Source organism: Ylistrum balloti, unplaced genomic scaffold (assembly GCF_031769215.1).
Source record: "Ylistrum balloti isolate Yb309-2 unplaced genomic scaffold, AGI_CSIRO_Ybal_v1 Utg370120, whole genome shotgun sequence".
Classification (NCBI taxonomy): Eukaryota; Metazoa; Mollusca; class Bivalvia; order Pectinida; family Pectinidae; genus Ylistrum; species Ylistrum balloti.
In genome coordinates this window covers 841,306-868,025 of record NW_026782137.1, presented here as the reverse complement: position 1 = coordinate 868,025, position 26,720 = coordinate 841,306, and the positions used below count along the sequence as shown (strand labels likewise).

At 33.5% G+C, this 26,720-nt stretch overlaps 1 protein-coding gene across 5 annotated transcripts; it reads left to right on the top strand.

Moving 5' to 3' along the window:
* Nucleotides 1–211: 211 nt before the first annotated feature.
* LOC132550346 (splicing regulatory glutamine/lysine-rich protein 1-like) lies at nucleotides 212–23,799 on the top strand. Of its 5 annotated transcripts, XM_060214392.1 has the most exons (19): nucleotides 212–457; nucleotides 3,957–4,090; nucleotides 4,549–4,649; nucleotides 6,948–7,103; nucleotides 7,540–7,715; nucleotides 8,465–8,598; nucleotides 9,117–9,327; nucleotides 10,140–10,226; nucleotides 12,367–12,390; nucleotides 12,700–12,723; nucleotides 12,936–12,974; nucleotides 13,314–13,349; nucleotides 17,060–17,110; nucleotides 17,605–17,745; nucleotides 18,266–18,307; nucleotides 19,179–19,223; nucleotides 20,836–21,060; nucleotides 21,835–21,909; nucleotides 22,924–23,799. In XM_060214392.1, exons 1-19 carry the CDS (start codon nucleotides 291–293, stop codon nucleotides 23,201–23,203), a joined length of 2,148 nt encoding a protein of 715 aa, XP_060070375.1. In that variant the 5' UTR covers nucleotides 212–290; the 3' UTR covers nucleotides 23,204–23,799. The 5 variants fall into 5 exon arrangements, with proteins under 5 accessions (XP_060070375.1, XP_060070376.1, XP_060070377.1 ...); XM_060214393.1 differs by lacking the exon at nucleotides 12,367–12,390; XM_060214394.1 differs by lacking the exon at nucleotides 19,179–19,223.
* Nucleotides 23,800–26,720: the final 2,921 nt, after the last annotated feature.

The window sequence follows — 26,720 nt, the reverse complement described above, 5'->3', positions numbered from 1 at the left end:
GACAGGAAGATAACCAAAAACAATTCAATTTTTCAATTTTACGACTTTTCCAAAATTTTCTAAAACTTAACTAATATTGTTGAATATTGTCTTATGCTATATAAGAGGTTATATTGGTAATTACTGATTATGATATTTTATATTCAATGAAAATAACGTGATTATTTTCAACAATCATATACCGGTCGTCAAACAAAAAGCACGCCATCTTTGAACGATTTCGTGGGGGAATCGTACAGAAAACGTTTACGCTATTCATGCGTTCGTTTGCGTAAAGCTTACATGCTAAGATGTCTTCCGAGAAGATAAATACCCGGGTCATCCAAGTGACTAATGTCGCGCCTGCTGCATCAAAGGATCAAATGAAGACACTTTTTGGTTACATCGGCAGAATCGATGAAATCAAACTGTATCCTCCTGAAGCAATCCTTCCAGATCCTGAGATGGACCCGATGATGTAAGGCATTTTATTTCCATTACAAAAGAAAAATTGATAAGGGCAGATTTATGGGGAACAGCCTAAGGGGCCATGTAACTCTCAAAAGTATATTATAAGATTAAAATGTTAAGTCGTTTTCGCGAAAGCGGGTCAAACGGTAGAACCGACTGCATTAATCGTTTTTGGGACGGTAGAGGTATCAGATTTTGAATATGTTCCTCGTCTAAATCTCTTGTCAGACCCTATCAAATCTATTCTGGAAATTAAGTCAGGTGCACCTTACTGCCGTCCTGATGTCTCGCACGAAAAATACGATATCATGCGTGTGCATACTAGAACACGGCGCTAACTAAGACATTTTTCTTTCTTGAAATGCCCTCATGATTAAAGTATCATGTTTTACAAGACACGTCCTGTCACACTGCTTCGGTTAAAACACAAAAAATCAATGTATTTCTTTCCATTTTGTGTCTGTGCCTGTTTCAATATTGCCTAGTAACCTGACTGGTGCACAACCATTACAAATACAAATAGCTTCATTATGATCTTTAATCAAGCACATGGTAATTTTAAGCATGTGTGAAATTAGCATACTGATCCACATTCCTCTTTAAACACCCCCAATGAATTACATAAAGTGTCTTCAGAAAATGTCATTTAAAATACTTAAGAAAGACGGCAGCATCAAAAGATATGTCCTTAATATGACTGTATTGTACATTTATACCAAATTTCATGTTGTTGTTCAAAAATTTGGTCGAGTTCGGTAGAGTTGAATTCTCTTTGGTCATTAGTGGTACATGTGTGTCACAGTTACAAGCAGTGTCTTCAAATTTATTATTTTGAAATATTTGATAATGTGATTGACATCAAAAGATATGATTTTACTATGATTATAATTGTTAATCATCCAAGTTTCAGTTTCATGCATGAAAAATTTACCAAGATATTGCAATTTTACTACAGCCATATCGACAGCTTGGCACACCTGTGATCATTTTATACAAATCGTGTGAATTATAGTGAAGTGTCTTCAGGCTGTATTTTTAAAAATACTCAATGAAGTGAGCAACATCAGAAAATGTTTTGTAAACATGTCTGCAAAGCACCTATGTAACAAGTTTCATGTTGATATTTCAAAAAAATTGGTTGAGTTGGGGATAGTTGAAATTCTCAGTCATCAGCGATACGTGTGTATTGTGTATCACACTCATGAGTAATGTCTTTAATCAAATATATTGATATAGGTCTACTTAAAAAAAAGTTGGTGGCTTTAAAAACTATGTTATTAGAATAATTACAATATATCACTATATGATTCTTCACTCAGTTTCATATAAGAACAAATGACCAGCATATAGTGTTTCCGATACATCAGCAATATCAGCATCTTGGCACACATGTACAAGTTTTTACAAATACATGCAGCATGGAACAAAGTTCAGCATTTTCAGGCTTTATGAAATACTCAATAAAATTAGCACAGGTACATTTGTAGTTTAGGCAAAGTTGCTATGTAAACATGATATGTGTGATTTATGAAGAACTTGCAGTCATACTTTTCAAAGGACCATATCAATAATTATAATCATCTATTTCATTCCCATTATACAATGTAACAGTTTCTTTTGTCACGATCTCGAAATTCCAGTCCAACAGCTAGTTCCGTAGAGCAGTGAAAAGTTTGACATGTGGCATTTATACAAATTTATGTGTCACTTTTTGTTTAATTGAGTCAAACAATTTTCAAATCCAAAGTTAGATTCAAATAATAAATAGTTATTATCAGCAATCCTCTTTGGAATAAACTGACCATTTACATGAGATTAGATGTTTTTAGTCATTCTATAGTAGTGACTAAAATTGATCTATGATGACCACATGTACAGCAGTCCATGACCACAGCAGGGAATTTACTAGACATTTTCAAGTATTACATAAGGGAAAGGTCCTTTGCAAGTTTGCGAATAAAATTCTGCACAATCAATCCCATTTAGGTACAACAGCTTTCTGAAAAAAATAGGCCAATGATGCTGGTTTGATACACAAAACATAGATGAAAAAATCAAACTAATTTCATATATTCACTTTATAATGACAATGTTGAATTCTACATTTTTGAATTCAGTATTTGTGGATAGATTTCAACATCTGTGATCAGATATAATTGGTTAGTGCCAACTGATTTTTTTATTAATAGTAGGTTAGCCTACCATTGCATAATCCTTAAAGATGTTAATTTTTAAAAATTGCATGGTTTTTTCTTTCTATTAATGCTTATGTTGTGTATGTCCAACTGATAAGTCCTGAGTACACAATAGCTTGAGTATTTGACACTTCTTATCCCCAAAGGACGACACACACACATTAAAAAAAACTTTTTGACCTAATACAAAGCAAAATACTATCATATTCAATGACTGTTTGATTGTGTTTTTCTTTTTTAAATTTGAATTTGAAAAGAAAGTAAATCAATGCATTAAAAAATTAAATTACATTAAATTAAATAACAAAAATAAGCATTTCACTGGGTGTATCACTGGCCATGGTGTGTGTGTCAAAACAGAATAAGCAATGAATAAAACTGAAACAATGTTTATTTAGCATTATTATTATGATTATTGTTCAGTATTTATAAATGAATACTAGTTGAAAAACAAATGCAAATAGAAAATAATTAGGAATTTTAGTGTTCACAAACAACACCACAGAAATAGAGACTTCATTGTTGAGTTTATCAGTGTTTACTTAAAATTTCCTCAAAAATTTTAGAAGCAATTAGTTGGTTTTTGGTAAACAACGTTGAAAATAGGGTCAATCTTTGATCCAAAATGTTTCTGTTCATAGAAACATGCTAAGTCAAACTATGGGATAAGTCAAATATTTCATTTGGTCCTGCTGACTTTGACTTATCTATGTTTTATTGTATGTAACAGAAACTTGACACATTAATGTATTGTTATATTAACAGCATATCTTTTGATGTCAGTAACTTAATTATGTATTTCAAGATATACAGTTTGAAGACATGGTTTTCAAGTGAGTTACACAATACACACTTGTACTGCCAATGTTTGAGGGAAATCCAACTCTCCCAAACTCAACCATTTATAAAAATATCAAAATGAAACTTGGTATATACTATGGTCATATGTACAAAATCTCTTCTGACATTGCTAACTTTAATGAGTATATATAATGATGCTCCACTACTACCCATGCTGTTTGTATAAAATATACACACATGTTCCAAGCTATTGATCTCGCTGTATTATTATAGCCATAACATGGTCTTTTTTTCATACATGCATATGATATTGAAACTTCATACACTTATGTATTATTGGTTTGAAAGCTCTAGCAGCATATCTCATTTGTGATATTTCTGCATGTTTTTCCAACAGAACATAACTGTTATTGATTTTGAATCATCAATGTATTAGGTGACAAAGTAATCAGTTCATTTTACATTACGTAATTTAAGCTTTATTTATCAATCTACCATTTCTGTTTACAGGCAAACAGAGAGCCATGTGTCTCCAAAGGTGTGCTACATCAAGTTTGATGATGTCACAAGCACTGGTGTTGCCTTGCATCTCACCAACACTGTCTTCATCGACCGTGCTCTCATTGTGGTCCCTGTAATGGATGGTAACTTTCAAATATACCTTATTGTCCTTAAAATGATGCCATTTTTTATTTGTAAAATATAAATGTAATATTACTGACATTGACTTCATATACACTTTTGTTACATCAGTGCAAATATTATTTATAAGATCACTGAGATACAAAATCTTAAGTTCACATCTCTAAGTATCGTGTTTAAGGCTCATAAAAATGACTTCTGTGAAAACAGTAATTTCACTTTGATTTAGTATTTCTATTTCACAAAGAAAGTGATTTTAGTTTTCTTCCCCAAACAAAAGAACATGTTTACAAAGAATGGAGAGATATGTTATTTTATCAAACTTAAATGCTGTTATTTACTGATACATTCATCTGATATATTCTAAGAAGTTTGAACCTTTATACAAACTGTAATTTCTAGAAATATGAGAAAAATAGCACTGTATAAGTTAAGCATATTTAAAATGTTTGTTTTGCAGGTAAAATCCCTGATGAAAGCATTGCTCTTCAGCTTGCTCCTTCTGCTGTGGCGGGAATGATGCCAGGACAACCAACATGGCCCAGTAATGTTATGAGTCAGGTAAATATAGATTGGGTGACCTGTACAAGGGTAACCTGTTATGGGTAAGGTTTGTGTGTAGCCCATTTGGGAAAAGGATAACATTTTGTCCTGGTTATAAGTCGCAACAGTTTGTAAGCCGCAGAGATGAATTTTACTGACTCCTTAGATTTGAACCACATATCAGCTGCAGGGGAATTTAAGCTGCACCCTTTCTTACAAAGTGGTAACCGTTGGGTTAACCATAGTTTGTTGATAGACAACAGATGGCAGTTTATCAAGATCGTCAGAGAAACATTTAATAAAGTTTGCTTATGAACTATTACATAAATAATCCTTCATTTTATTGATGTATTTCAAAAAACTAAAATTAGCAAATATTAAAGTAGTATAGTTTAGGTGCCCTCACAGAATGTCTATGCACAGATATAGGACCTGACATTACATATGGTTTACACTTTTGGTGTCTGAAAAGTATCGGGTCAGATTGCAAAGTTCTGGTTCTCAGACTGGTAATTTTGTACCTGTGTCATGAGCCCTATTATTAACACATTAGAGTAGCATGGTACAGCTAGAGATCATGGTAATGTATGTGTGCAAAACATTTGTGTTAGAATTTATTATACCTTCAATCAACTTACAAAGAAACAAAGAGAGATGAAACTTCGCACGGTTTTCAGAATTTTGCAAATAAAATTTCATAAAATCATCTCAGTTTTACTTAAATTAATGTTAACCGGAATGACTTTGCAGAGGATATGATAACTCATTTTAGCAAAGTACCTACATCGTGTGAATGTGAAATAATGTTCAAAATCAGAAGTCAAATTAAAAGCAAGCTCCATAACCATTTATACAACATCCCAGAATGCTTTCCCTACGAATGTATTTATTTAAGTAATAATCTCATGCTGGAATTGTTAACAATTCTCAAAACTTGAAAACTACAGTGGATGTAATGATAGAAATCTGAAAGAGATGATGCTGGAATTATTAACAATACTCAAAACTTGAAAACTACAGTGGATATAATCAGGGTTCGAAATTAACTATATACAACTAGCAAAATGCCAGCTAAAATCTGATAATTGCTAGCTGGAAAATAATGAAGTAGCAAAATTTTGCGAGTGGAAATGAAATAATCTGCCACAAAATGCCTTTCTCCGTCTGCCTTTAAATGAGTAAATAGGTTACAAAAGATAAAGTGACATAGATTATCAATACATTCGGAATTCCTCCAGTTTTTTCTTTGATAGTTATGTGTAAACCGAATAAAAAGTTGTCTTGGAAAACTCTACGATTTCTGTCTGCTCATCATGTGAAACGGGACATATCAGCTCAGATAACGAACTTTTCAAAAGGAAAGCATCTGACAGTGCTTGCGATGACCACGACAATAGTCAACAGCCAGAGCCTGGCTCTTCTGAAAAAAAAAATCGTCAAAATCAGGGCGCGTTTCTCTTGACGCTGCTGATATAAAATCACTGCCAAAACCATGTGCATATATGGCAGCTGTCAATAGGTGGTGGGTTGAGGGACAAAGAAAGAAACGACCCACCTTCTGCCAGTAGTGTATTTGACTTGGAATGGAGTGGAATGATCTTTGGGGAAATTAAAAGAACTGAATTGCATACGCGTTGGTAAATAAAATACAACAAAGTCCAGAACTCTGTTAAATAGTTGTCTTCATAATAATTTAAAAGTCCAGAACTCTGTCAAACAGTTGTCTTCATAATAATTTGTTGAAATGATCATAATGTGAACAATTTGTTAAATAATATAAATTTGGGTACAGTTACATTAATAAATGGATCTGTTCATATGAGAGTCAGATTAGATGTAGCTCATACATGAAAAAAAGAAAACTGATTAATTCAAAGTTTATATAGATTTAAAATATTGATACAGGTAGCAATCAGCCATTCTTATCCATTGTCTTGGATATCTTTTCCAATATCACTCAGTTCCTGAAAAACTCAATATATCAGTAAATAAAAGTCAAACTTATTCACCAAAAAATTGCTAGTTCATCATTTTTGCTAGTGGAAATTTTAGGCACTAGCAATGGTTTGCTAGTGACTAAAAAAGTTAATTTCGACCCCTGTATAATGATAGAAATCTGAAAGAGATGATTTCCTAAGACAGGATATTTTCTGTACCATCTGTCAATATGTTTTGATCTGCAGCACATCAGCTCTTAATGGGAAGCAAACCTGAAGCAAACCCAAGCATTTTACTAAAGAGTAGGTTACATTGTAATGCACTTAACTAAATAAACAATATTTAATTTTCCAATGAAAATTTCCTCATTTTCTTCAGATGACTGGAGTTGGGTCAAGCCAGATGATTACCACTTATGACCCACGTATGACAGCCTTGGGACTACCACAATACCCTCCTCTACCAGGGAACACTGACCCTACAAAGATAGAGGAAATCCGACGCACAGTGTATATTGGCAACCTTGACCAGACTGTAAGTAGATCATGATTTGACCAAGGAAATATATTGCAATGTATCAGATGTCAAAACAGGGATAGTTTTTGGTTATAGTTTCACACCTGTTAGTGCTACAAACATTTATTGATTTCAAAATAATTATTGTCACATTGAATTGAAAAAGACAGGAAAAACACTTAAGGTCATGGTTTCAGTAGTTGACTCAAATTCTTCAGACATATATTAGTTCAGGTATATTTAATATGGATAAAACCATGAAATAGTAAGGTCATTACTTATGTTGTTAAATCCTATATCAAGAAATTTTAATTCAGAACAGACAGTTTAAAAGAAGAACTGATATTTTCATTTCATTTTATAGTCAAACAATTTGGTTTGTTCCATAAAATTTTTGCATAAATCTATCCAAATCAAATGCATGCTTGAGAATTGTTTGAACTTTCTGATGCAGGTAGCTGCTGACCAGCTTCTGAAGTTCTTCTCTCAGGTTGGGGAAATAAAATATGTGAGGATGGCTGGAGATGAAAGTTTGCTGTCTCGCTTTGCTTTTGTGGAGTTTACAGACCAGAGATCTGTCGCCACTGCTCTCACCTACAACGGAGTTGTGTTCCAGGGCAGGCCAATCTCGTAAGTCCCAAGAGGATACATTGATCATAAGAATTCAGTGTCTTATTTGTGTTTATTTTAACTTGTTAAAGTATGTAAACAACATTTCAGTTTCCTAATGCTGTACAAAAATGTATTTGTCAATGGCACTTTTATAAAAGTGTGCTTTGCAGGATTACTTGATCACTCAGAGTGTTATGAAACTTTCAAAAAACCCAATTATTCCATGTAATTATAATCATGAAATAATTATTTATCATAAAATAATTATATATCATTACAATCAATTGCTATTTATAATAATGATTGTTGAAGTATGGTTCGCTGAAAAATTTTGATTGGCCCAACTGGAACATATAGTCTTGGTTTTATCAAACAGCCTGTTAAACTCCAGGAGTGGAATACAAGTCATTTGAGTTTCATGGATATGTCAAAAAGACAGCGTCAAAATGATTTTCAGGAAAAAGACGAAAGGCAGTTTCATTTTCAAATCCTGTCTTATAGTAATTGCTTGTACTTTGACTAAATAAGCCCTCTCCCCTACTGATACCTGACTATTACCTAGAAGAACAATTGATATTTTTTTTTTTTTTCCTTTGGGGGAGGTGGTGGAGGGAGAGCACAAAAGTTGGGAAAGGTCTTAATTACGGTAAAATATGGTATTATGGATGTATGTAAGATGACAGTGATGTTCATCATTATCATTTTCCAGTTATCAGTCACTGTTGTTTAGTATTAATAAATTGATACTGAATTGTAACTTGTTTCAGTGTCGGTCATGCAACCAATGCCATTACAAAACCTATAACTAAGACCCAGCAGGCAGCCCAGCGGGAAATTGAGGAAGCCATGAAGAAGGTGAAGGAGGCTCAGTCTCTCATCACGGCGGCAGTTGACGACAAAGGTAATGCTGCATCGTGAAAGCTCTTCATCTCTTAAAGGCAACACAGTTTGAGGTTTTGTATTTAAGGCATATGTGTTTGGATGTTTCAAGTTCAAGAATAATGAATTAAACACACACTCAAATCTTCATACAATTTGTTTGCTTCCACTAGATTTTCCAGTATAATATTTACAACTGTCCAAGATAACTGCCACCCACATCATTTGATTAGAAGTATTCAGTAGAAGGAATATAGAGTCTTTCCAACATGCGTATTATTTAAGTCCAAAGGTTTGTTTTACTGAAAGTTTCCTGATATTTATCTAGATCATAAAATATTCACTATGTTGATCTAGAGGTATACAACTCAATTAGTTAATTCTACCACATGAGTGATATTGTCATGAAATGTCTTATCTGAGGTTTATAATTTAACAAATATGTTATTTCATCATCATTCAAACTTATCTAAAGTGTTGCTTGACTTTTTTTGCATTCCAAAAAATTCAACCAAACATTTTCACTCTTACTTTTTACAGGACGAGACAGAAGTAGGTCACGCTCTACTAAACGTTATCGGTCTAGATCACGATCAAGGAGGCGCAGTCGTTCTAGATCTAGGAAGCGTGACCGTTCTCGTAAAAGGTCTCGTTCCAGAAGAAGATCTAGATCAAGGTCAAGAAGGAGATCAAGGTCACGAAGGTCAAGGTCAAGGCGGCGATCTAGATCAAGGTCAAGGACTCGAAGAAGGTTTGTTATATAACTTCAAAACTTCCACAAATGGTTTTAGTGATATAAGAAATTTTTTGTTAATGTTTCCTCTTATTCAGCAGAGGATGAAATGAAAACACAGGAGGCAGGGTATAGTTACTAAAAATTTTACTAATTCTAAAATGGATAACTATAGTTAATATGTACAAGAAATGTATCTACCCGGTAATCTATGTCGGAGGTTTTCAACTCAATAATATAATACAAAAAAACTGTGAACAATGGAGAAAATATTCAGGTCTTGGATAGATTTTAGCAGTTTGTGAAATTGATCCCATGTCATTGGAATCTTAGAAATTGTCTGTGGCAGGCATTGTTCGTTTACAACACAAGAGAGTAGTTTCAGTCAAGTGACATATTTTCACTTATCACCCATCTGATGGCAATTTGTTCTAACCAGCACATTTAAGGTTTATAATATCTCAGTCTTTTGAAACAATGTTAGTGATAACATAAAATGTACATGATAAAGCATTACTTTCTAATGACCTGTTGCATCTGGCAGAAGATGTTATGATAAAATGATCCTTTGCAATTCATTGAAACACAGAGTACATAAGATGACATGCATTATCGGATACTTAGAGATAAGGTTATTACAAAATTTCTGCTTTAATGTTTGTAAAGATGGCATGTCCCCTTCAGAACTACTGAACAAAATCCCTATAATTCAGTAAGTTTAAATGTTTTGTATTACATTACCACTCTTGATGATCAGTATAAATTATCATGATTTCACCTTAGCCATGATAATCCAATATGTTTATTGTGTGTGCAAATCATTACTACAGGTCACGAAAAAGGTCACGTGACCGATCTCGTCATAGGAGTCGATCCAAGTCAAGAACTCGAAGCAAACGTTCCAGATCAAGATCAAGGTGAGTGATTCAAAAATATGGTGTAATTCTAATGTGTGCAGCTTATCCACGTGAAAGGCATACATTCTGAAATTGTATCAAGTGTTGCTCAAATTTTGATCTACTTATCCAAATTGAGCATGATGATTAACACAGATTAATTCTAAAAACCAAAAAATAATTCTCAATTTTGTTTGACATCTCTGATTATATAGAGACAAAAAAATCTAAATTGAAGATTGCTTGCTTGTACAGATTTGGATGATTTTTGATCAGGATTTGAGCAACCAATCTTGGATAATAGAGCACTGTTTTGGAAACAAAGTGCTTTATTTCAGTTATACTCTCCCCACAAAAAATAATTCAAAACTGCTTGAAAACTTTGAAGAAAATTAAAGAGCACCTTTGAACAACCTGGTCATGACATTGCGATTTGATGCAAAGAACTGTTGTCTCCCTAACTATATCTGGTTGTTGAACACCTCAGATTATTGTGTAAAATAACTCTTATGTGAATAAATTACTATTCAGGTTTACCTAGAATAAAAAAGTTAGCTGATCCTACTAACCTAACTTGTTGCTTTCTAATCTGTAACCTTTAGTGCTTCTTGTTAGGTTACAAGTAAACAATTTTACAATTAAACACTACAACAATAACATCATCACATTTACTGTTTCACATGCCAAGGTTTTGTTAATCCTTACACAGTTTTTTCAAGCTTTTCGAGCCAGGTCTGATATGTTTTCTCATATTCCAGAATATTCTGATAGTGATAGGTAAGATTTTGTCTCGTTTCAGTAATTGTTTACTTGACCCTTAACATTGTCAAAGTCAAATCACGAATATGAAGGGTCGAGGCATAAGTGAAATGGGTATGTCCTTTCAAATAGAAGAATCAAACTTACATTTAGGTGTAAATAATGTGTTCAAGTTTCTACTGAATGCCTTATTTATTTCAAATATCACATCCTCTAAACTACTTCAGCAGAAATAGACCCTTAGAGAAATATACGGGTCTGTGCTAGCCGAGTCATTTGAGCAGTGGCCCATATGACCTCAGGTGAAGATCCAGGTGCAAAGTTCGTATTGTGCCAGTTTTTTTTGCATCTCAGGAAGCTGAAAAACATCTAGCTCTATGCAGTCTTGGTTGTGTCTTTGGGCAAAATATTTGCCCATATTACTCTGGATGGTATGCGACAGACCTCCCATATGTTGTTCAGGAGGCCTTTCCTCAACATGACACTGGCTGTTCATGGGGCAATGAATCAAGCAAACAAACAAAATTATTCAAAAGCAGAAATATAGGCTTCTCTTGGGCGTATCTTTAATTTTATTTGTTGTGTAAACATTATCACATGTGTAATATATAGATACATATGAAGGTGACTTGTCATGTATTACAACATGGTCATGATAACCTTTTATATCCTGTATCTACTATCATCTCTGATGCAGGAAACAAGTTTCTAGATACTATATCTATATCCTGACTTCACTTTAATTACATCATAAGAAGGAACTGTTGCACCCACTGAAGGTCATCATTACCAATTGCAATTGTAATTTCATTTACAGAAAGTTGTTTGCATATACATAAGGACCAGTGTTAATCTTGGGATGCCGTTTTATAGATATGAATGGGGCAATATATTTATAGGTATATATCATAACATACTGATGCTGTGTCACATTACACATTACAAACACGATACCGTCTCTTAACCTTGGTCTCAATTATTTACAAATTTTGGGCTGTGTTTCCACCTTAAGATAATGTAGGATTTAAATCCAAGCTTGAATGCATGTGCATTACAGTGAATATTTGTCACATACCATATAGGGACAACTTCAATCAAGACAGAAGCCATTGAGAACGAACTTTTAAGTTTCTAGATTTAATAAGAGGAAAGTGTGTTACTACTAAAATTTCTTTGTAACAATAAAAACTAATGATATATTTATAATTGTATTAATTGAATAATGTTACCAGACAAATTTCTGTTTGGTATCTTAACAGTAAATTCTAGTTGATCTGTGTCCAAATTTTCTAATTTTTGTTTCCCAACAAAGTTTCTTCTAAAATTTAGCTAGCAAACAAAGTCAGTGGAAGATGTTATGTTTAGGTAATAGTGCTGAGTTCTAGGAAATTGTTTATTACAGATCCAAGCAGGGATCAACTGAAAAGTGAGTTTTAGTTGGAAAAAGAAAACAATAATGTACAGAGTTTAATTGGTTATTTTAAATCTACCCCAATGCATGCTGTTTCTACACTGCAGGTGTTTAAAAATGAAAAATCTTGACAATTTATTGTGTAGAACTTTTTTATTAATTTGATTCAAGAAGTGAAAAGGGATCATATATGTATTGTTAACTTGTAGTTTACTAGTTTATTGTAATTAACAGTAAATAAATACTAAATATGAAACAGAATTGATTGCTGAGTTAATGTATATTTGTTTCTCAAAATTTTTACCGGTAGTTTATTTATTGCAGATCCAAGCAAGGGTCAACAGAAAAGTGAGTTTAATGAGACGGAAACCACATTTTTCATTCATAATTTCAATTTTGCTGTAGAAATAAACATATTTACATGCGAAAAAGTGAAGAAAACTTTTTGACATTTTTTCTTTAGTTAAAAAATAATTTTTATAACACATCAGAAGTTGTTGTTCACAATGGCTTGAAGAATAGTTTTTAAATTGTAACAGACTCTTCTTTCCTTTTTAAAGAAGTACTGACGAGAAAGGAAAGAACTATTTCCCCACCAGGTAAATAAAGTCCTAGTTTATCTACTGCTTTCCAATCAATCTCACAGATTTACTAAGTGAAATTTTAATACATTATATTATATACACTTATCACTAAAAGTAGTTAAATCCAATGGGAACACATCGTATTTGATGGAGAAATAAAAGAAAATACTGAGCAAATGATACACTCATAGTATTGTTGAACTGCTAACTAGAAAACCAGTTTTAATTTCATTATACATTTTCTGTATTGAGAAACCAGTTTTTTTTTTTTAATGATGACTCAGGCAGGGTTTCTTTGTTTCCTATGCATGTGGTGGTGAGCCCCTCTAAATGTAAGCTTTGTTTCCTATTTAGGGGTCCACTGCGGGGTCAAATCATCTTCCCAATCAGGTAGTATGACCCCCTCGCTCAATCCATCAAATTTCTTCTCTGTCTTAATTTTCTTCGCGTGCATGTCATCTCCTAGATCAGTGTTGTACCAGGTACATGTGATTTAACTTTGGTTCCCCAGATTTAGAATTAAACTTGTATAGCTTGTAGATAGCTATCGGATATGTCCTTGAAAAGTCAATAGAATTGCAGTGAGGTAAAAAAAAAATATAAGATACATTTTTTGCTATTGGTATCCAGTTATATTGTATTTGAGTGGATTGAAAAATCTTAAATTTATTGAGGAAGAATTTGCATTTATCGCAGTAGTTTCAATCTGTATCCAGGGATTCCTGAAAGGTTTAATCAGTCATGCTCCTTTGCAATACAATTATCCTAACAATGTTAGAATTTAACACAGCGTGAAATGACTTCCCAGAAGTGATTAATTTGACACTGATTAACATTTTCAAAGTGGGGATTTGGATGACATTTGGCATTTATAGGAAAATTCAAATGTTCACTTAAGCTAAATCAATACTTCTTTTCACAAAGGATAAAACCTTACCATTGACATTACAAATTTAGTTCTTTATATAAAAAAAATGGGAATACAAATTTTTATTTGGTTTAAGGGGGGAGGGAGAATGGAATAGTTTCATAAAAGACATACATCTGCATTTTGTATTGACCAAAACCTGTGTGATCAACTAAGCAATGGCCTAAAGCAGGAAAGTGTTTCATATTTGTTAATTATTAGTAGCTATGTTATTGTGATTGGAACATTTAAATGGGATAATTAATACCTAAATTATAAGTGCACACTGTTGTCATTGAGTATTGAGCTATATAAAGAGATATCATTTAATTTTTGCAATAGGTCTATGTATCTCCCATATATTGCTTGACCAGCTTAGATCATGAACATGTTTAATCCGCATGTTGATCTGGAAAGGGAGCAGTTTAATCTAATCTCCATGTTGATCTGGAAAGGGACCAGTTTAATCTAATCTCCATGTTGATCTGGATAGGGACCAGTTTAATCTAATCTCCATGTTGATCTGGATAGGGACCAGTTTAATCTAATCTCCATGTTGATCTGGATAGGGACCAGTTTAATCTAATCTCCATGTTGATCTGGATAGGGACCAGTTTAATCTAATCTCCATGTTGATCAGGATAGGGAACAGTTTAATCTAATCTCCATGTTGATCTTGATAGGGACCTGTTTAATCTAATCTCCATGTTGATCTTGATAGGGACCTGTTTAATCTAATCTCCATGTTGATCTTGATAGGGACCTGTTTAATCTAATCTCCATGATGATCAGGATAGGGAACAGTTTAATCTAATCTCCATGTTGATCTGGATAGGGACCAGTTTAATCTAATCTCCATGTTGATCAGAATATAGAGCAAAAAATGGATCCCAAGGTATTGTGCAGAAAAACAGGGCTTTGACAGCCGTAGTAAAAAAGTGTCCCATATTGCATCTACAGTAGCCAATCTAGACAAATTACCAGTGTCAACACAGATTTAACATAATGATATATACATCTACAGTTTCTGGTGTCTGATTATAGTCTGGTTTTAGTTTGAATGATATCATATACCCTTTTATATTAACTGGTCCTTTTGTGCTCACCTAATCTGAATTTCTTTTGTCCCTTCTTTAAAATAACACTAGTAAAAAATGACTAAATGGATTTTGACCAAATTTGGTCTTGATTATCCTTTAATGATGGTGACCCATTGTTTTATGGAGCAGCTGATCTTTCTCATTCCTCAATCTACCTCACCAGGGCCCAATCTGTGTTGCCTTCTGCCAAAATTTGGTATTAATACCATGTAATATGAGGTTGATAATTTGGGAAGCACATTTTCTGAAGCATCTTATAACTAGCAAAAAATTTAATGCTGTAACAGTGAAAGAATTGCATTGTGTAAAGCTAAACATGCATGACTTCAGTATTGGAAAGCTATATGCCCAGTTGACCAGTCAGAAATGCCTTGATCAGTGTATTCTGCACTGTTAATCAATTAAGTTTTCAGAGTATGCTTTTGAAATGGTCCTCACTTTTGAGAATACATTTAAAATTATTTGAAAGGTTGGAACATTTTCTAATTTGGAATTTTTCAATTCTTAAACTTGTATGTTTCATAGATTTTTCATTTCAGATTTGAGAAAATAACGTAAGAATTCATAATTATTACTTCTGATAAACATTATTTGGAGTAGTTCACTCTGATAGAACCGCGAAAATTGTAATAGATGTGTATTAATTCTGATATGAAATGCTATTTTGAGCTTTAGCGTAGATTATGCATTAAGTATACATGACTTATAATGAGCATTTCATCACCATTTTGTAATGTTTTAGTGATGTTGTTGAAAGTGACTTTCACAAATATTTGGTAATGGAAGGTTTCAGCAGAGGGTCAAACAGATGTATTGTGTAAGAGCAAATCAAAGCAATGTCAAAAAGATGCTTTTCTTCAGGCCCAAGAATATTTCAGTCACCAGAATTTTTAATTTTAACTACAATTGTAAGATGCGAGTGTTTGAATTTGTGTTATGCTTTTAAGGTGACTGTCATGATAATCCAAGTTAAATGATAATCAAAAAAATAGTTTACTTGTAATATACACTGCTGTTTAAGTTTAAGCTACTGAACAGCCTATAGAGACAAATTTACCCCATAAAATTGCAGGAGTTCGACCAGCTTTATAGTTAGTTGTATGGCGAAATAGTCTCACTGTAAAATATATTGTCTCCCTTACAGATTTGGGCGCCAACTGCAAAGATTGTAGTCAAAACAATTTATACAGTAGTAACACTACAAAGGAAACTATATGATATAGAGGTCTGACAGCTCAACCAATATAAGAGAGGGAATATGTAGGAACAAAACACAGTCATCAAATATGCTTTTATGAAATTGTTATCTCGGCACAGACTAACAAATGATGATTTAAGGATCTTTAGTGTTTGATTTGGCTTAAAGTCATAAATTTTACCTGTTAATCTTTACCAGTAATTGGTAGCAAAGAGATAAATCTTTCTTTTCCCTACCAGGGGAAAAGACAGCTAACATGTGCTTTGATACTACTCACAATTTAGGGTAGCTTAGCTTTGTCATTTTATATAAAATAACTTTGTCGCAACTTTAAAATGTCAGCTTCATGAAACATTGATTTTTTTGAGTATATGAGAAAAGTAATCAAACATGGATCTGTTATGTGGACAGGAATATGCCAACCTTCATGTAAGAGTTTGGCTGGCCAACACTCAACTAGCCTAAAGCTGACCAGCCAAGCTCTTGCACTGGGGTTTAGCTATCCCTGTCCACAGAGCAGATCCATGTAAGATTATATAATCTTGTATTTTGTAATCATTGTCATATGACTGTCTGAGAAAAAGGTGTTGCTATCCAAGGGAGTTAACTCATGAGAGCATAACGTTAGTTTTACCAGGAAACACATTGTATTAGAATGTGTTGTAGGCATAGAACAGGTTTTAAATATGGATTCTACAGTAAAAATCCTTCATTTTCCCAATCTTACCTTTTTCACAGGTGTTCATTAGATTTTAGTTCACATTACTTGTATGTGTATTGCACTGCCATTACTCCTGAGAAACTAGCACCAATTTTATATTTAAAGTGTAAATTCATGACTTTTAGATATTTATTATGAAATGAAACTTAATAGATCTATGTTTTTATTTTGCAGGCGTAAATCAAGGACACCTCCAAGAGCTTATTCTCGACGCTCAAGGTCAAGGTCAGAGAATTTCCAACATTGACTAAAATAATTATTTGTGTTGTAAGATAAGGTTGTCTGAATTCACAATGTTGGAGATCGGCTCTATATATCAGCAATATACAAAACTGTAAATTAGAATTGCACCCATTCTGATGAAAAATTACATTGCATTTTTTGGCATCTATTTGAGCCATCTTTGCTTACTACAGTGTGTTTGTATAGTGTAAGACATGGTAGGTCACATGGCCACTGTAACAGATTCTCTTGTCAACACTAGTACATACACATCATCTTGAAGGAAGTTCTGAAAGGGACAAAGTGTTATGATAAAGTATTTGATGTGACATCCACGAGTAGTAAATGAAGACTAAAAAAAAATGTTGAAGTTTTTTTTCTGAAATGATTAATGTTGTTACATTTCTTACTCTTCCTTGTTTTATTACTCAGATAAGTTTCAAATAAGACATAGGATCAGACTGGTTGTAAGAAAATTTTGTTCTTTGTACTTTTAGAAGTCGCAGAAGAAGCCGTACACCTAAGCGTTCACGGTCCAGAGAAAGGAAGAGGTCACTGTCACCACCAAAACTAGAAAAGGAAGATAACAAGCCAGGCAAGCAAAAGGATGCATCAGAGGCTCCTCCAGCACTTACAGAGTGAGTAGCAAAGCTATCATAGGTTTCTTCAAAATTCATTTGGTAGTCACCAAATACATGGAAAACATCAGGAGAAAGAAAACAGTAAAACAATATTGTTTGTATCCTAGAAAATATCAAAATTCTTGGTGATAGTATTGAAATTAGTAATGGTTTATACACAAGCGATTTTTAACATAGTTAAATATGAGAATGTAGGTTTAGTAGAATCTATGCAATTACACTCCAAAGAGACTGAAAGCGCTGTTCCTGTTGGGAAAGTTCAGCTTTTCACATTAGTGTTAAATTTGTTTATTCTTGCAACTCCTTATTCGCTAGACTGTTACACACATAAATGTGACATTGAAAATTTGAAAATTTATGTGAAAAATAGTCACATCTTTCTTGAACTCTGCAATATAACAAAAAAGTATAATTATAGTAATAATAATAGTTATAATTTTCCTTGAAACAGTAGAAATTCATTTGTTACATGTAGGAAATAGAAGTCTCCATTTTGATGTGTTTTATTTTAATTTAGTTCCCCTACAGAACCAAGCAACACTACAAAACCATCCCAAAGGTAAAATATCTTCGTAACAAACTCATGAAACCAGTATCTGAGTCAAAAATGGAAAGAACACGGAAAGTTCAGTGTCTGAGATTAGGGATCCTTTAGTAGGGTTCAAAGTTCACATGGTTGTAATAAAAGCACATTTACATTGTAGTTGTAATTTTTATTGTGATTACAGACACTTAGATTTAAGTTCGTTGATAATGAAACTTTTAGGGTTTTACTGAACTGCCATGTTAAAGCTTGAATGGAAATTGATGTCTATTATTATGATAGCAGCTGCCTGAAAAAAATTCTACGCATTTCTGATTAGTGTTGTTGTATGCTATATTTGTGCGAGATTTTCTGTAAATCTTGCGTATTTGTTTGTGTTAGTTACATTGTATATTTGTATATTGTGGTATTTGTGACATCTGTTTTTGAACAACTGTAGCATACCTTGTGACTGATTGTAATGGTATGGTGTTTACTGTACCACTGTAGCATACCTTGTGACAGAATGTGATATTTTGGTGAATACTGAACCACTGTAGCATACCTTGCGACTGAATGTGACCTTGGGACTGAGACAGTATGGCAAACATTAATTTATAATGTCTTAGACAGGAAAAATCTTTGGACCTTAAAGCACTGAATCATTCTCAGCAATTTTATATCATTGACATCAAATAAGGTGGGCAATTCTATGTAAAATTTGAAATACATGGAGGGGTCTTGAGACTCCATGCCCTTTGGCCAATTCCAGTATTATTGCTCTAAGGAAAACAAAATTAGAAACATTACTTCAGTAACATTGTCATGTTATTTTACAAATTGTAACTACTGTCTGATCCACTGGTAAGCCCTTGTTACATCTAAACATCTATTTTGTCATATGTAGTCCATCCCACCCTTCAGACGAGGTCAAACCAGAGCCTAAACTCAGGTAATCACAATATTTAGCTTTGGTTATGTCTGTGTTTGTCACTTCAATTTTCTATACAAAATTTGCATGTACATGGTGGTGGGGTTAACAAGTAAAAATATGCTGACACATAGGAACAAAGTCTTGTAATATTTGATATGTTTGTCGTATTTGTACATATTTTGTTTGTAAGAATCATGTGGTATTTTCTGGCAAAGAATATGATTTTGGTTGAAATTCAAAAAAATCTACTTAATTACATCATTGTCAATGTTATATCTTTGTCACAGTAATGTTTACCAAGGATAGAAAAGTAATTGTGTTAATTCACAGACTTGTAAGTTACCAATCATCCTTTTTGTTATGTAGAGTTATCTGCTCTTGTGGGAAAGCATTAATTGTTACTTCATTAGTTTGTGTGAGAAAACCATGTCATTTTCTCGTGACATTATTTCTCACAAAAAAATTCTTTACATGCTCACAATAGCAGATAAAGGATGGAATTCACAATTAGTGAAGATGGTAAAATAGATATGATAGATGTAAGTGGCTGCTTTTGTTTATCCGTTTGACCTACTGAACCAGGGTTTGATTATTTGATTATGAAATAAGGACTGACCTACTGATCATATTTTGCTCTCTGATGGACATAATAAAGCTTGATATCTGCAGGTCCGTCCTGATTTATGCATGAAAGTTGGAATTGAAATTGCTTTGTTACAGTAGAAAACATCACAAACTGATGAAATTCACAGTAGAAACATAGAATAGGTGTAATAGGTTATACATAGTAAAAGTGGTGTCAGAGTCGGTCAGTAATTGTTGTATTAAGGGCTGTTTAGCAGCATATTTCTTATCAGCTTAATCATTGTCACATAGTTTATTGCATATGGTTAGATCACCAGCTCTGGGCAGTTTGATGGAGTAGCCGTCTCGCCATTCCCACTTCAAACGCCTGTATATTTTTGTAATTGTTATACTGTGTTTGTTTGCATGTATTTTTTCATTGTACCTGTACACTTTTCAATTTTCACATCAGTTTTGCTTCATCCCTCCACATTAACTTTGTTTTGGTGTTATTTCCTCTAAGATGTTGTTAAATTACTATTCTGTAACATCATATATTTTCTTGTGGTTCAATTTTGATGGACATAAATGTAGCTCAATAAATCCTTAATCTGTCTAATAATTTCAACAATTCATGGACATTTATCAAAGGATTAACAGTATTCTCAAAATCAAAGAAAATAAAACCCTCATGACAATTAATGATTTAACAGTTAAACACTAAAGATTCTGAATCTCAAAATTCATAATGCAGAATTTCTTTGTCATCAATGCAGATATTCTTGTCACCAGCAAAGGAATTAGTTTTTCAGTTTTTCATAGATGCGAATATGATTCCAATGTTTTGGAAAGAAGATGTTTATTTCAGCACAAGAGTTCAAAGCTTAAACAATATGGTCAGAACTGCCTTTTGCCAGGATATATCTTTTGTGCATTATTCCGACAGTAGGCTCTGTGTTGAAATAACTTTGATTTCCTGTTGCATGAGTATGGTACCACCATCTTTCATTGGTTAATTAATGCCTTTTGAATGTTCTGTATTTCCATAAATTTTGCTCTTTTACAGATCTTCCAGTGAGACACGCAGCAGGAGCCGGAGTCCTGTTAGAAAATCTCCAAGTCCACGGAAATTGTCGCGTAGTCCTCCACCTAGGAGGAGCTCTCGCAGCCCCAGAAAATTGTCTCGCAGTCCTGTGAGAAAGTCCTCCCGCAGTCCTCGTAGAAGTCCTCGAAAGTCATCTCGCAGTCCTCGTAGAAGCAGGCGCTCTCGCAGTCGAAGCCGGAGCAGAGGGTGTGTATTTTTACATTAATGAAAACAAAAGATAGACAAATGATCTGTTAATGAAGTCAACATCTGAAAATTTGTAAATGGGGAATGCAAAACCAGTTAAATTGTTTAACATTTCATCCATACTCCGTTTTCCATAGAAAGACTGCTTCATTACCTGAGGTGTGTGCATGAGATTGCTTATCACGTTTGTAACAATAGAAGTCTGCTTTTCACTCTTGAAGTTTAATTCTCTTGGGACTATCCAACTTAAACTTGCACTAAAGTCAACCCAATGAAATCTTGATGACTTCTTGTTATTGTTCAATTTTTTACTTTTCTTCTTATTCTTTCGCCATTCTTATCTGCAGTTAATTTCAGAAAGTACTCTGTGGATTCACATAAACTTTGAAAATATGATCAGTATGATATCTAGTTGTGCACCTTAATTTTTCTCGAATGTGTAAGTTTCCAGATGGCCGTTGGGGCATGGGAAGTTGGATGGGGGTTAGGGTGATTTCTGCTATTGCTTGTAATTGCAATTCTACTTTTGTCTTACTTTTCTAGTCTCTTGGTAAAATGTCAAAATGAAAAAGTGCACCTTGAATAGTGTAAACATATAGCTAAGCAGGCGATACTAAAACTTAATGGCATGTATCAATAGAAATTTTGTTGAAACATAACATGATGCTTTTCTGCTTCATATGTTTAATGTAAAAGACAAAATAATCTGCTTTTTGTAATTCATTGAAAAATTGAACCTGTGATGATTATAACCATGATCTCTTGTAATTACAGGAAGAAGACAAGTAAGAGGAGTCGTCGTAGCAGGAGTACATCTCGCCGTAGATCCCGTTCTTCTTCACGTCACAAGTGAGACAACTTTATTATCTCAATATAATTTTCCCTCCACCTATTTCAGTTTAAAACTCAATGGTTTGAAGTAATTCAGCATCTGTTTTGGCATCCTATTTCAGATTTTTCTATGGTATAACTCTATAAGTATGCATCCTAAACCTTTTTGGCAGATACATTTATTAGAGGTCTAAAATTAATGTTACTGTGTAAATTAAGTTTCTTTCCAGCAAAGCTTTTTTTGTTGTCGTCCATGTAGATTTCAGATACTTTAATATGAAAGGAAGAATACTTCACTTCAATATTGAGTGTCCATTATTGAGGCAAGCATTTGCTGTGGTAATAACTAAAACAAAAACTAGAATTTTACATTTTTGTCTTAGCTGCAGTTGGTGATTTCTATTCTTTACTGTATATATACACTTAGGATAACAATTATATTTCAACTTTGGACAACTTTACAGAAACATGTGAATAATAAATACTGAAGCTATAAACAAAGAAACTGCAAGATGTTGCAGGCTTGCAGTAAATTGTAAGATGTGGCAAGTTTACAGTAAATTGTGTGATGATGCAGGCTTGCAGTAAATTGTAAGATGTGGATAGCTTATAGTAAATTGTGTGATGTGCAGGCTTACAGTAAATTGTGTGATGTTGCAGGTTTACAGTAAATCGTATGATGTTGCAGGCTTTCAGTAAATTGTGTGATGTGGCAGGCTTACAGTAAATTGTGAGATGTGGCAGGCTTACAGTAAATTGTATGATGTTGCAGGCTTTCAGTAAATTGTAACATGTGGCATGCTTATTGTAAACTGAAGGATGTGCTAAACTTATGTTAAGTATTTCAAAATAGCCACAGCAGGTGTTATTATGTGGCCCAAATGGGTTAACATTTACCATTCTATGGTAAATCATTGAGTAGAAATGGCAAGACGTCTGCCACACTTTCCCACTTTGTTGATTAAAAGTATGATGAATCTGTATCTGTTGTAAGTATTTGCTTTTACCAGTGGTGACCAAATATGTTTTCAGGTCTAGGAAGGACAAAAAGCGTGATCGTAGCAGAGACAGGGATCGTGACCGTGATCGTGACAGGGAAGGGAAGAAGAAACGTCACAAGGACAAGGATAAGGAGCGTGACCGTGATGACAAACATAAGGAGTCAAAGGCCAAGGATACAAAGGTCATACGTAATTATGATGAAGAAGAGAAGCTGCTTGAGAACAGTAACAGCGAATCAGAAGAGAAGCTTGTGAAATCAACACCCTCAGACATTAATCTACAGTCTGTAGATATGGATATGAGCGATTAGTGAAATGATGTTACAGGGACTGATTTATCCTGCGAGAAGTTCAGGATTTTTAGAAAAAACTCTTGCACATTTTCAATTTTCTTCTTAAAAATTAGATTTCAGTTTAAGAATGTGGTTTTTTGTTATGTATACTACAAAGTTACCCAGAATTTGTATTCTGATTAGCAATACAAATTACTGATCAGTTGATTCTTGTGAACAATTTTCTCTGCTATAAAGACACTTAGCCTCCATATAATGCTGGTTGCAAGGGCTCATATTTGTTGGCTGATAACTTGCCCTGATAAGAAGCTTTGCTTTCAGTCTTATAGTTTCTTAACACATGATGTAGTCTAAGAAAATTAAACTGTTTAGGAAAATGTTTGCCAAAAAACTACCATACATCACACTATGCCTTATTATTTCAATATGAAAACCTTGGCAAGCTTAAATTCAGAAATTTGTGGATATATTCAAAGAAAATTGTGCAAGAAACATAAAAAACAGAAATGCTGTCATTACAATTTTCATTCTGTATTAGTAAAATCATCAAATCCAGAGTACATTTCTTTGTTGTTTTCACTTGCTAACAGTCATTAAAAGGACACTCAGTTGTTTTATTGTTTTATTTCATCACTATGGTTGAATCATTTTAAACATAGCTGAAACATTTCAGTCTCTCATGTGTTGCATTCTTCTGTCCCTTTTCATAATTAATGAATTCTATTGTTCTTTAACCCATATCTGGCAATAAACACTGCTGTGTTCATAGACAACTGTTAAAAGATGTAATTTTCAATTTTAATGTCTTATATTCACCAGCAGTGTATATTGCTTTTCAATAGAATTAATTCCATTGTCCTGTGATAAGCCCACCCCCGACAATGAGTTTGAAATAATGTGTTGACCTCCTAGGCTTATTGACCTGTAATAAGCCCACCCCTTAAAATGAGTCAGAAGTAACGTGTTGACATCCTAGGCTTTTTGTCTTGATTAAGCCCATCCAGGACATAAAAGGTCATTTTTTGATGACCTGGACTTATTAGCTCACCTGGCCAAGTGAGTCTATGCCATAGCGCAGCATCTGGCGTCCGTCCTGCATCCATCAACTTTTCATTTAAACGACTTCTTCTGAAATACCGAAAGGCTTAAAGTTATCATATTTGGCTGGAAGGTTCCTTTGATCAAGCCCAACAAAGTTTGCATAAAGAAATTACCTTTACCCATATTCAAGGTCACAGAGGTCAAACATGTTAAAACCTTTAAACGACTTCTTCGAAAATACCGGAAGGCCTAGAATCATTATATATGGCTGGAAGGTTCCTTTGATCAAGCCCAACAAAGTTTGCTAAAAGAAATTACCTTGACCAATCTTCAAGGCCACAGATGTCAAAGGTGTTAAAACCTTTAAATGACTTTTTCTGACTAACCAACTATCTAGGATAGTGATGTTATTCTAAAATAGGTTCTAAATGATGCCTGGTAATATTTGAAAACAGAAATGACCTTGAACCATATTGAAGGTCACAACGGTCAAATGCGTTAAACCTTTGAACAACTTCTGCTTAACCAAAAGGCTAAAAGTCGTAATATTTGGCCAAAAGGTTCCTTTTATGGTGCCCACATAGTGTGTGAAAAAATAACTTGACCCATAAAAATATTTAAGGTCACTGGGGTTTAAATTTGGTAAAATCATTAACAACTTCTGATTGACCAAAGGCTATCATATTTGGCCAGTAAAGGTTTATATACAAATGTGTAGAACCTTCCAATGACTTATTAAAGGAATATATTTGGCTGGAAATTTTCTTGGCATAATTTGGAATAAATTATAAAGACCTTTCATGTGATGTCACACTGTTCCGAAAAGTAGATTAGGCCAAGCTCCCTGGAGGTCTGAGAGACTTGAGCTAAGTAATGAGAAAAACTACATGTTAGCCAATTACTTATGCTCTATTCACAGCATTAAAATACAGAAAACATGATCGGAAAGAGAATTGCAAGAGCTACATTTTATTTCATAATTATAGCATAAATAAATAAGAAATTCTAAGTTGATCCTATTTGCTATGCAGTATTTAGGGGCCTGCAGTAAACTGTTATCAGTATATCTCCAGTAACCGGGGCTTCACTGACCATGGTGGCATCACTAATGATATGCATGAAATGTTTTATTATTGGTTTTGAGTTAGGATTATGGTTTATAATTATATGTACCTTAATTTTTCCTGTCTTTATATTTAATTGTTGCTATATATTGTGCAAGTCTCAAATATGTTGTATCTGTGTTTGTAAACAATGATCTAAAGGGCAAGTAAGCTTCTGCTGTCCTGGGTCATCTGTCCAGCTATAACTAAGAATTTTTCTGCTATATTGTTTGACCATCTTCTTTCCTTGATTTAAAAGAAAGCTATCAATTATATTTAACTGGAAACATAAGAAAATCTCAATTCAACTTTGCACAGACGAGGGGGTTGACTAAGTGACAGAACCCATATGGAGTAATTTGTCATATTGCTTTAAGCATCTACTGTGAAACATATGCACAGATATAGTACTGTTGGTCATAAAGATCCAGGTAAGCGATACAGGCCCTCTTGGCCTTTTGTTGTAGGATACTTACATTCTGAATGTTGGTTCTCAAAATGAATCAAACAGCTGAAAGCATCAAACAGTCTTTAATATCATTATGAAAACACTATGAATGAAAGAAATGAATTCACTTGAAACAATGAACTAGTCTTGCACACAATCTACCAGTTATGTTAATACACCAAGTACTTTTTGTATTCTAAAGATAAGTTCCCATCACCCAACATCATGTTGATACAAGACAAAACTAAATACTTTCTCTTAACAAAATAATGCACCACTTCAATAAGTTCCTTAATGTCATGAAAAAAAGCCCATTCAAGCCTTTCGGCTTGAGCTGCATTTTAAGGCACATCGAAACTCAACATTTTCAGTTATCTCACTTCAGAAACTGAACAATTCAAGTCTCAAAATCAATTTGATTTAATTTGAAAATAATATGTATATATATTTCAAGATGATAATTTGCCAGAAAATATGTACATTTTGTATCTACATGTACACGTTTCACATTCCCTTGATGAAACTGATTAATAAGTGGATCAAAATATAATCAACATTTTGCTTGAATTTATAGCATGGATGTTTTTATTATTATTATTTTCTTGGGTAATAATGACTTGATATCTGAACCACTTACTGTAATGAACTGAATAAATGTTTTAACAAATATTGTTTGTGCCAAAAATTCTGAAAACAAAATCAATAGGATTATCTACAGTGTCCAATCTATGGAATTTTATGGAAGAAAAACGCATATGTGGTAATAATCAGCTAATACAAGTATCTATGGAGATAAAAAATAACTAAGTAATATATATGTAAGATAAGTTGTTTTCAGCCCAAACTGCGACAACATCAAAGATTAAAAGACAGTAACTTGCCCACTAGGACAACATCCCATATACTTGTACTTGAAATTTCTTTTCATACTTTTTCATGAATA

Bases quoted from the DNA above. Each gene is read 5' to 3' on its own strand.
- LOC132550346 (XM_060214392.1), top strand. From the start codon at position 291: ATGTCTTCCGAGAAGATAAATACCCGGGTCATCCAAGTGACTAATGTC. The intron at 10,227-12,366 runs GTGAGTGATTCA...TGTTTATTACAG, and splicing joins CGTTCCAGATCAAGATCAAG to ATCCAAGCAGGGATCAACTG. The intron at 18,308-19,178 runs GTAAAATATCTT...TGTCATATGTAG, and splicing joins ACTACAAAACCATCCCAAAG to TCCATCCCACCCTTCAGACG.